Source organism: Oreochromis niloticus, linkage group LG13 (assembly GCF_001858045.2).
Source record: "Oreochromis niloticus isolate F11D_XX linkage group LG13, O_niloticus_UMD_NMBU, whole genome shotgun sequence".
NCBI lineage: Eukaryota > Metazoa > Chordata > Actinopteri > Cichliformes > Cichlidae > Oreochromis > Oreochromis niloticus.
The window spans coordinates 27,714,666-27,726,216 of NC_031978.2; the positions used below are offsets into that span (position 1 = coordinate 27,714,666).

The window sequence follows — 11,551 nt, forward strand, 5'->3', positions numbered from 1 at the left end:
ATAGTGCCTACAAATAGCCTACGTTGTGATCTTATCTTGTACCCGTCTGGTAATTCTGTTTGAGTGGTATTTCATGTGTATGTCAACAGCGATAAAAAGGAGCTGAGAGTTCAAACTCTAGCTGTTCTGTCACAACTTACAATATATGGAGTTAGTGGGTGTAAATGATATACTGTTAGTTCTCAGCTGCCAGTCCAACTCTGGATGTCTTGGAGAAGATGGTTTCCCCAAACTACCACCTGACAGACACTTCTGACGAAGCAGATTGGCAGGTTTAGTGTGTATAAGCTGAAGGTAATATGAGACCAGTTATCTTGTACAGGTTTCCTTGAAATCAGGTTTTTCAAGATGTCATTGGACCATGAAAAACATTAACCAAAATTGACCATTTGCAGTGAAGTTGCAAAATTGATTGCACAGAGTCCCAATTCCACTTTCCTAACTGTTGTTGGAGCTTTTTTCCACACACAGCTGTCTAAAAAGGCAACAACTCATTAAGAAACTAATTGAAAATAAGCTTATCAGTTGCCAGTGAGACTCTGGTGACTGCTGGAAACACTGCTGCTCTTCAGGTTTTAGATTTTGACGCCTGATCAGAGCTGAGCAGTCTAAACCGCCGGTTTGGGCAAGTTCTCAGCTTTCCCTTTAGCGTCTGCTGTCTGGCAGCCTGTCTTTCTACAGTTCTACCATGTTCAGCTGTTCATTTGTGGTGCCAGAACATAGTCTCTCCTGTTGCAACATCCTTTTACACTTTCTTACAGATGTAAGCACTTACATCTGACAGCTGAATGGAAAATCTCCTGCAGTTTCCCTCCCTGTATCTCACAGAGGCTGCAACGACTGCATCACTTTGTGATACGAGAAATGCCACATAATGATGAAACTGCTGCAAGTGTCTCTTTTTTTAATTGATTTTGGTGGCAAAAAAAATCATGCATTTCTGATCCTCCATCTATTGTTGTCTCCTCTGTGTTGCTCCAGATCACTGCTTCCTAGATAAACCCTAAGTCTGTATCTATCTCCTTAGACAGTCTGATTAGCACTGCGTCACAAAAAGGGGAAGTAATCTCGGTGCGAGCACAGGAATAGAGCTCTGGGAGGGGCCGTGCCACCGGAGAAGCACTACATGGCCACCGCGCACATGTCCATGGGTAATCCCTTCTTAAATAGCCCCTTGACAGGAAAAGGAAGGAGCTGGGGCGTGGGACATTACGCCGTGGGAGCAGCACCAGTCAGTGTCCTCTTATCCCTCGGACACAACACAGCAGCAGGGACAGGAGAGGGATTCAGATACAGACACTTGTTGGACTCTAGGAAGAAGGTCCTCTGACCAGGATGAACTTTGCTGCTCAATTATTCTACTCGAGCTATTTGAGCGAGCGACTTGAGCGTTTGTACTCACCACGGCCGGCCCTTAAAGACAGCGAGGAGAATGACCCCTTCTGGCAGAGGTGGGAAATTACCTGTAGCCTTCTTCGGAGCCCCAGACCACTCCCCCAACCAGATCAACCCTCTAGATTCAGATCTACCCTCAGAATTTTGAGGTAGCTCCTCCTTCTTAAATTACCTCCATTCCTCGTCTGCTGTGTCCAGTCTCTTCTTCAGCTTTAATTATAAGTGAAACTCAACAAAACCCACCGTATGTTCATGCTTGGCTGTTGCAGACTTCAAACTCAAAGATCCACATACTCTGGCCTTCTCCTTCTATCTCTCCATCTTCTCCCTGCTCTTCCTGCCAGCATCCCAACCCTTGGTAGTCCACCCTCTCTGCTTTTCTCGACCATAGCATCCTCTTTCATTTCAGGATATTGTGACAGATTTAGAGAAAGGAAGGAAGCTTTGATTTTAAGCTTTGGTGGATAACTGGCATTTCTTTGTGCCGCTGATAAATTACATCACATTCAGGGTCAAACAGATTTTACAAGTACACCTCAGTGTTTGACTTATACGGAAGATTACGACCGTCAAGATTTAACAAGCAAACTGATCTTCCTCTGCCTCTTTGAGCACATTAAAAACTTCTGGAGCTTTTCGTGTTATACCCAAAGAGCTGAAAACAAAGCAGCCGACGAATGTAAGAAAGTTGTCGAAGCGTTGCCCGAAAGGATGCAGAACTGCACACTCAGTGATGCAACATCAGGAATACATATAGTCATGTAGTGCCAGGAGACATTTCCTTTCCCATATGATGAACTTTTTTTTATTCTTCAATCAGAAAAGGAAGCAGCTCAGCAGCCAGACAGGGCATTTTGTCTTTAAAAGGACATAAAGAAGCTGAGATAGTGCACTGATGAAAGCCTGGTGGGCTTAAATATCTCCTTCACTTTTAGCTTTGTCCTTACTTTTTGTGCTGTTTTATAATAAAATGAGCTACTTTTTTTTTTTTTTTTACTGTTTCAGCGCTTCATCTTCCCTTTTGATGAGGCTTTCTGAGGCTGCCATGTTGCTCTTTGCCCTCCTTTGATGCTGTTTTTGAACTCTGCCTTTGAAGCAAAGCACCCTAATCACAGGTGCAGCCTTGGACTTTTCTTATTCATAGCCGTGTTAAGAGCACACACTGTGTGCTTGAATGATGGGGCTAAAAGAGTGAAGGACAAGTGGGGCAGAGAGCAGTAATGGACCCAGGAGACGAGGTGAAAGGTTGCCGTATTGTCTACGGCAAGATCATTGCGATATAAATAGAGCGAGATGTTCTCTGTAGAGAGAGCTGGCACCACTGAAGGATATTCAGACCGTTGTTTGGGAAAGCTACTCCACCTGGTGGCTATTGATCTTATTGTAGAACTGCACGCTCGCAAAAGCACCCTCGTCAGTCAGTTGTCTTATTTTACCTCACTGACGATGATCGGCATGGCTCCAACCTGTTTCAAAGTTTCAAACGTAGCTGATAACTATATGTGATCTGCTTTACTGAGTGACTGAGTTAATCCCCAATCAGTATAATCCTATTACTACGTCTATGCTGTGTAAAAGGCCTCTCCGTTGACAGTTTGACAGAAACATCCCGCGGGAGTCTGATCCAGTTTTGTGTTGTGTCATTTGAGTAAATCTGACCATACCCAACCTAACTTGTAATAAGCTATTTAAATGAATCGCGCAATTTGATTAGCTCCAACGGCCGTTTATAAATCATTCTGTCCTGCTATTACCACTAAATTGCCTTTTTAATCGCTTGTGTGTCTCCTAAAAGAGGAGCTGAATGACCCAATGAATCATAAGGTGACTTGTAATAGTAATCCGTCACCGAGAGTGGAAGCAGGGTCGACGTGAAAGGTGAATCAATTCATCTTAGCCTGAAGAATGTGAGCGGACTGCCGGTGAGAGTGGTCGTATCGACGAAGCAAAGTGCGAAATTGTCACTTTTTCAAAGTTCTTACATCGAGTTACACTCAAAAAACATTTATGCATTACTCCTTATGCACTTTGTTGAAACATATTCAGTTTATACCAAGTACTTTCTCCTTAATGATTAATTATTTGAGTAAATAAACCTTTGATTTTATATATTTCAGGTGAATTATGCTCATAATTGTTGCTTCACATCTATGAGGGCAAACGATGTGCGATTATTAATAAAACTTGGAGCTGTAGTGATGATGTATACTTTTAAAATGTAGAAAATATCAGCTGATACTGTCTGCCAAAGGCCTCGCAACTCCGCCCTAGATTCTGGCTGACATCCAGAGGATAGAAATTAGAATTTGAGCCAATAAACTTTTGTTAAATTGTTTTCTTAAGCTGTTGGTCCGGTTTTAGTTTTTCTTTATATCTTAAAATTGTGTTAATTTGTCATGAATCAAGTAATAAATCAGATCTGCTTGACAGATGTTCTATTGTACTATATATAGTACTATGTTACTATTTCCAAAGTATACCCTGCTGTTAAAAAATGTTTTAAAAAAATTCCCTATCCTTCCGAAACGACTGGTTTAATACTGGAAACCAGATACAAGCTGATTGCAAAGCTACTCACTGTGGAAAAACATGCAGCTGAAAACAGTAATCGGTTTTAAAAGTTCCCTCTGGTGGTGCATTTACGTACTTGGGAGAAATAACCCTCATGATTTGAGAGCTAGTGGACGCCAACAACCTGCTTAATTGGAAAAGCTATTATATTCACATCAGCGTTCTCACATCTGCTCACTTTTTATCTTCGGGGTTTGGAAGATGCAAATCAAATCTCGCTGCGGTCCAGCTCATGACTGTGTGGTACTTTGCTAAAGCCTCCGTGTGTTATTTTGCTGTGTTAGCTTGCAGTAGTATGTGTGCAGAAAATTACAAATTTACACTGTGAAGAAGACCAATGTAGGATCAGGAGCTGTAATCTTATGGTTTTAAATGAGAAGGACTCAGCAGCTGTGCAGAAGCACACTTTAGTTTTCTGAATATGATTTGATATGATTTTTAAGTGACACCCCCAATGCCTGCTTGTGGTTTTCAGAGAGGAGTTGTATCTGGGCCCCAGTCAGCCCGGTAGCTCTTACAAATATGGTCCCGTCAGTAACGGCACCGTGGGCCGCAGACCCACCCTTATTGAACCGGAGCGTCTGAAGGACTTTGGTGTGGAAGAACTTCTCAACGGTGATGTGAAAGTCCACGAAACCAAAGTAGTGATGGCTCCTGAGGTTGTCCTCATGGACCCCCCCAAAACCAGGCGAGTCAGCGAGTTCAGGATGATCCCGAGACCTCCTGCCCAGTACCTCCGCTTCGAGGACATCAGCGCGGCAGCCTTCAGGATCCAGTCAGGGATGCAGAAGACGCCTTGCACGGTACACTAACACAGAATAAGTGCAGGAGAACGTGCAATAAAGGTGACCTTTGACCTTTGTTTGGGAGCTGACATCACTTCCTTCAGTTTAGACAGAAGTTTAATTTGACAGGACAGCAGCCAGGCATCACATATCTAAGGAAGATTGCTGTAAAAGGACCACAAGAGGGTGAACTAATATCAGAACTAGTCTGAATGGGATGCAGATTTTTGCTCATGGAAAAACTGAACAAAGCATTCATGGTCTGTGTTACTTTGATACATTTTAAATAGATGATTTTATGTTAGAATTAAGTTGTGCAGAGCTTTTTTGTACCAGGTTCTAAACATGTTTGTTTTTGCTTAAAAATGGGAAAGTTTAACATTTGGGTTTTTAGGGATTCATTTTAGAGTATGCCTTAAGTTAAATGTGATCTGACAACAGTGTAATGCTATCTGAGTGCAAACTGGATACACAGAAGTGTCAGAATTGATGTAAATTGATGGAGTGATGAAGGCAGAGTCGCTCTAGAAGAAGGCCTTGTCACTTGTCACCCACCTTGAACCACCTCTCTCCGTCTCAGTAGTCACCAGGAAAAAACAAACAAACAAAAAACTCCGATATGTGCTTTTGCTTTCCCCAAATAATCCCCCCCAGAAGTAGAGTTACATTTTTAGGTTAGGTGGGTTTAGTTTCAGTTAGTCTCTAGAGTGGGTTTGGGTCCTTGGACGTTATACTTTTGCTGATTCAAGACCCTCCCATTAGTTTCAAATCAGGAGTGCCATGTCCCTCTTTTATAATGTCTCTGCACATCTCTGCATTTTCACTGTGCGTGGTTGTGTGTCGCTGCTAATAACCACAAAACGCACAAAGAAAAACTCTTTTAATTGAGGCTTGCTTTGACATAACTACTGTTGATGAAACTGTTAGCGGAACAGGTGATAATAACTAAAGATCACCCAAAGGTGAAGCCCTCGTGGGGACATCATCGCTAATAATGCACTGCAGCTTTTAGCCAAGTTAGGAGGAGCCCTCATATCTGCTTCATACTTTATATTGCATTATGCCCACCAAGTGCGAAGCAGATTGGATTAACGGCTGTTGGCAAAAAGCAAAGAGCAGGCAGAGACTCCTGGAGCTGGATGAGCACCAGCGTTTAGGTGAATTCATGCAAAAATAACATAAAAATTGAACATGACTCGGGGCAAAGACCATGGATTTCATACGTCAGGAGTAATTATATGAAGTGAAAACTATTTCAGCATGCATGTGAGCACCTGAGTGGTTTTTTGCTGCTGGAGCTCTTGAAATATGCTGCTTCTTTTGTGTGCTCAGTACTCCAGATTGTCCAAACAGTATGGGATGGAGATCTACCTGAAGAAGGAGCACCTGCACTACACCGGCTCTGTGAAGGAGAGAGGAGTGCTGTACCTGCTCACCTCCCTCACGCAGGTACATTGGGGCGGGGGAGCTGAAAAAGACGCTGTGCGTGCATATTTGTTGCATGTGATTATATGTCAGGCGTGTGTTTCTGTGCTTGCAGCAGCAGCAGAGGATGGGTGTGATCGTGGCCACTGACTGTAACTTCTCCATGGCCGTGGCGCACCACGCGGTGGAGCTGAAGATCCCGGTGTTTGTCATCATGCCGTCAAGTTGCTCCTCGCCCCGCCTCAGGATCTACAGAGACTACGGCGCCATGGTTATCTCCTACGGCAGCACCGGCCGCGATTCCCAGAACCACGCCTGCCATCTGGCCAGAGAGAATGGATACCTCTACCTGGAAGAGTCAGTCTAACATTCATATTAGGACTTGGAATGAGAGTTTCTGTGTCTGTGCAGTACTAACTGATGTTTTAGTATCTTAACATAAGGCTGCTCTTCCTCTTTTTGCTGCTGAGCAGAGATGAAAATGCAGCGTACCTGGCAGGACTGGGCACTGTGGGCATGGAGATCTATGAACAGGTGCCCAAACTGGAGGCAGTGGTCATTCCTGCTGCAGGACAGTATGGTCTACTGGCTGGCACCGCTGCAGCCATCAAACACCTCGACTCTCGCATTCTTGTCATAGTAAGCAGACATTGAGAAGCTGGAGTTTCATATCTTCACATCTTCACTGTATGCTCATTGCTTGTCCCATCTCATATCACTGGTTACAGATCATATAGTAGATCTACATCCTTACTTTTTATTGCACAATTGCTTCTTGCTCCCTCGTATTGACACAAGTGCGTTTTTCATTCTGCACGGGTTACGAAACAAGGCGACTGTATTTGAAGTGGTTTCCCTTGTTCCTCCATCTGCCCACAGCTGAACCTCTGAGAGCTGCCGTGCTGTTTGCACTGAAGGCACAGAACAGCCCTCTTGCTCTATTTTCAGCTATAAAGAAATATCCTGGTACAGCTTGTGTTGCGAAGCTTTCAAGCAAATATATTACCACATTTGACCCAGTAGTGAAAACCTATATATTATGCAACACTGAGGCTGATTAGGGCTCCCAGTCAGTACAGAGATGGTCCTGTTTCAATATTCATACAACAGTTTCACATTTATAATTAATACTGTGTATACCATTTTATAATATATTCATATATTCACAGTAGGAAAAGTGGTGCGCATGCAAAATATAAGGCACTGCAAAATAAGTGCTAGTCTGTTTTTGTTATATAGTCCAGTAATATTGTTCAGAATGAGGATGAACTGCCGTAAGATCACTTAGTGATGCCTTTGTGAAACTACCTATGAACACATGTCTGCACAATTAGCATTAACATTCAGTCCTGATTAGCCTGTCAGGTTGCCTGTATGTTAAATATGGATAGCAAACATGGTAAACACTACCATGCTCAATGTTAGCATGTCAGTATCATTTGAACATGCTAATGCTAACATTTAGCTCAAACTGCGACTGTGCTTCAGTGGCCCTGTTAGCACTGTTGGCTCACAGGAAGGGGTTCCCGGGTTCAAAACAGTGCAGATTGTCTGTTTTTTCTCCACCATCCAAAAACTCAGTTCCAAAAATGCTAGCTTGATCTTGACTATGTCAATCCAGGACACTGTGCAAAAGCGATCTCAACAGTTTTACTCCACAGTGAAATGCAGGTTAGAAATCATCATCATCAAAACTTGAGAACAATAACTAACTCACCTTTCTTCAACAGGGAGTTGAACCAGAAGATTTCCCTTTGCTGCTACAATCTCTGAAAATGAACGGTCCAATCAAAGACATGCACAGCAACCCCAATAAGAAACTTTATGGAGGTAAACTCATTTCTTGTTCTGCTGAAGTCACGTACCACACCTTCCCCTCATGAAGGGGAAGATAGTAAAAAAAAAAAAAGATTATGTGCACATTATTTATTGTTAGAAACTCCTTTTTACTTTTTCCTCCTGCAATAAAGGAGCTTGATCATCTGTCTCTCCTCAGATCTTATGGAGCATTCACTTGGTGTTAACACCTTTCAGCTGGCACAGAAACTGGTGGACAAAGTCATCACTGTCAGGTACTGCACGTCCACATCACATTTATAGAATTAAACTTTTGTGGTTTTTAAAATATCTGACTTCACTGTACAGATGTATTATTACTCCCAGAACACAAATACCTCTTTTACACTGACGTGGTGCTCGTGCAGAGCCAGATTTGCCTTGGTGCTGGCTCACTCCTTCAGGCTTCACACCAAAAAGGCTGTTAACCTTTCTGCTGGAAACCCTGTGGTTCTACAGTAGGCACAAGCACACATCAATGGAAAAAGGCATGAAAGAGACTGCTGTTCAAGTGTGTTAGGAGAGAGAAAAACACCAAGCAGCGTTGGAGACACAGTGGACCAGAGCCATCGTCGACAGGAGATTGCCTAGGGTTCAGAATTTCAACAAATAATCACAAGAAGTGCATCTGGTGTGAACACAATCACATTTAATTTCGTCTGGTTATGGACTGGCTCTGAAGATTCAGGTGTGAATCACCTCAAATGATAGGTCCATCATCTTGTCAGTTATATCTTTATGGATGTTGGGGCCCATGTCGAAGTCTAATTTTGGTAATCGGATATCAAAGGAGTGCATTTTTCTTTCCTTTTCTTACAGTGAGGAAGACTCTCTGGTGGCAATGCTGCGGTTTCAGGAGTTCGAACGCTCCACTGTGGACACAGAGGGAGCCATGGGATTGGCTGCCATTTTGGCCGGACAGCTACCAGAACTAAAAGGCAAAAAGTGGGTCAAGTGTATTAATTTCACGGTTTCCTACCTGAACCATGTAATTTCTCTTCACTCATTGACCTTCTAGTTTTCAAACAGTGCAAATTCCCAATAAAAAAGAAACATATATATATATATACCTACATGTATTTTAAATATAGTCCTAACTCTGAGGGCTCAAATGTTTTCCTTAACGCCTGAAAAGCTCACATTCTGGCAACATAACAATGTCAGCAGTGCTAATCCTTTTGGCTGCAGATAAACTAAGCCTTCCTCTGTGTCTGCTGCAGGGTGGCTGTGGTGGTGAGCAGCGCTAACATGGAGCTGGAAGTGGTGAGGCAGTGCATGGACCGAGCTTTGGTGTTGGACAACCGGATCAGTAAGTTCTCAGTGCAGCTGGGAGAGTGGCCAGGAGACATGGCTAAGCTGCTGGATGTTCTGACCAGAGAGGACGTCAGGTAGAGTAGGAACGTATTCGGGCTTAATCGGTTTTGTTTTTAACGTTGCCCTGTGCCACCTTTAGTTTATTCATTCCTTCGCCTCTTTTGTCTTTTTCCTCCCAGGTTGTTGGACGTCTGCCATCGTAGACACAGCGATAAGTCAGAGCTCTTCAAGGCAAAGGTAGGCGACTAATCTGTCCTCTTCACTTCATTCTGTTTCCTCCTCCTCTCCAATCCGCTCATCCACTTTTCCTTTATTGCCGTGGAACTCTTGGCTTGGAGTTGGCGGGAATTAAAAGACCAAAAATACAAATACATATTTAAAAGATATAAAAAAGTAGCATTGCTCAGTTCACTACCCACCTACAGCTTTACTTGGTCTGGTACAACCATTAGCCAATTTTGGCTGTTGTTTTAGCAAGTTACAAACACAGTGTTGCTATGCAACAGTCAAGTTATGACGTAACTTGACTGTAAAATGACTATAAATCTTGGGCCATCTTAGCTTTTTTAAATAATGGATTTGTTTTATTCTCCTTCGTTTCTAAAGCTCAGGGATGGAGCAGACTTATCATGTAATCTCCTGGCTCTGCATTCTTACCCCCACAGTCTCCACTGACAGTTTGTACTGCTTATTCAGAACTAGTGTCAGGAGGTGAAAGGTGTTGCATAATGCAACAAGCAAACCTCTCACTGCCCTAATTCTAGAGTGTGTGTGTGAGACAGAGAGTGACGTAAGAAGACTAACTGTATGTGTGTGTGTTGACAGGTGGAGTGTGTGGTGGAAACCAGGGATAAGATGCAGACCGCTCATCTGCGCAAGACGCTGAGCGAGCGCTACCCCTCTATATGCTGGCTGGACCGGTGATCACAGCGAAATCCTGAACACAAAACTAGACTGACTGAAAACAGATTCCTGCCATCGGGATAACACATGCAAACCATTCCTGCAACACACACACACTCTTATGATATGCAAGCTCTGTTATATGAGACTCATTAAGAGAATGCTTGGTCAGCAAACCTAAGTGTAAACAGAAAAGCCTTGAGATTATAGTGCAAATCTACATGTTCCTTCTATTACTAATGCTGCTTTTGTTCTTCTTCATCATGGCACCTTAAATATACTGTGAAGCGGTTAAACTGCATCCCAGTTGATGATGCTAATTCTAACTGAATGCTATGGCGGATTCACACTATTTTTATAGTGGTTCCCAACTTGGGCCATTTAATGGGTTAACATTGGGCTGGCACAGAATAAAGTATTTTTCTGTGTTTTCAATTACTGTAGGGCCAAGATTTTTCTTCATTTACTCTTATTATATAAGCTTTTTATGTAATCCTCAAGTGATTAAATAAATCTGTAACAGTGGATAAAGCTTTTTTTCCCCAGTTGTTGGTAAAGCATATAAGCTAATTACAATTAAAATGTGTCCCTATAGAGAAACAGTTCTGCAAAAAAAATTATTTGAGTTCTGTGAGTGTGTGTCGAGCCCTCTGGGTCTTCATTAACGGCTGTCATGGGTGGCCAACTTGTGGCTCCGCCCCCTGGCAGAACCTGGATCAGTCTGCATTAGCTAAAGGGTGGAGTGTGACTTCTGTAGCACACGTACAGCTTCCTAGAGTATCACTATATAAGGTCTATTTTTCATTGAATGTTCTTTTTAAAATGCTGTAAATATTTCTGTATTTGTTCTGTCCACAGTGGCAGTTTCAACCCTCCTAAAACCGTTCTCCAAATAAAACTCCAGACAAATGAACCGTAACCGTGTTTTCACATTTGCGAAGTTTATATGCAAAGTAGGGGACTAGCTAGACTAGACAACTAGCTTGAGTTTTTCTTCATTGCTGGTCTACTTTCACCAAAAGTATAAGTAACACAGGATTTAAAAATAAGTAGTGTCTGCACTGTCCAACTGACCAATGTCTGGACAAAGCTCTAGTTGAGACTGGGCCATTTAAGACAAGCTAATGCTCTTAAGTTTGTAAGCAGAGGACATTGTGACCCCGTGCTACTGCTTTAGCCTGATTTGGCCCACGTCACACACAAACACCTTCTTGTCAGAAGAGATACATTCAGAGCTGTGATTGATGAGTCCAAGGTTTCCCGAAACAGCTAAAGCTCCTAGCCAGGAAACGATAACTTCTTACATTAACAGTGATTGTTAC

At 42.8% G+C, this 11,551-nt stretch overlaps 1 protein-coding gene across 1 annotated transcript; it reads left to right on the forward strand.

The window, feature by feature from the left end:
• Nucleotides 1-1,175: 1,175 nt before the first annotated feature.
• On the forward strand, nucleotides 1,176-11,148 carry LOC100696142 (L-threonine ammonia-lyase). Its single transcript, XM_003458694.5, has 11 exons — nucleotides 1,176-1,451; nucleotides 4,442-4,769; nucleotides 6,084-6,200; nucleotides 6,292-6,533; nucleotides 6,650-6,815; nucleotides 7,907-8,006; nucleotides 8,173-8,248; nucleotides 8,832-8,957; nucleotides 9,233-9,400; nucleotides 9,506-9,563; nucleotides 10,152-11,148. The coding sequence occupies exons 1-11, from the start codon at nucleotides 1,336-1,338 to the stop codon at nucleotides 10,248-10,250; spliced, it is 1,596 nt and encodes a 531-aa protein (XP_003458742.3). The 5' UTR covers nucleotides 1,176-1,335; the 3' UTR covers nucleotides 10,251-11,148.
• Nucleotides 11,149-11,551: the final 403 nt, after the last annotated feature.

What these genes read in the sequence shown, in the direction of transcription:
- LOC100696142 (XM_003458694.5), top strand. Translation starts at nt 1,336, where the DNA reads ATGAACTTTGCTGCTCAATTATTCTACTCGAGCTATTTGAGCGAGCGA. An exon ending in AATGACCCCTTCTGGCAGAG is followed by an intron (nt 1,452 to 4,441) that starts GTGGGAAATTAC and finishes TGTGGTTTTCAG; the next exon opens with AGAGGAGTTGTATCTGGGCC. An exon ending in CAGAGCTCTTCAAGGCAAAG is followed by an intron (nt 9,564 to 10,151) that starts GTAGGCGACTAA and finishes GTGTGTTGACAG; the next exon opens with GTGGAGTGTGTGGTGGAAAC.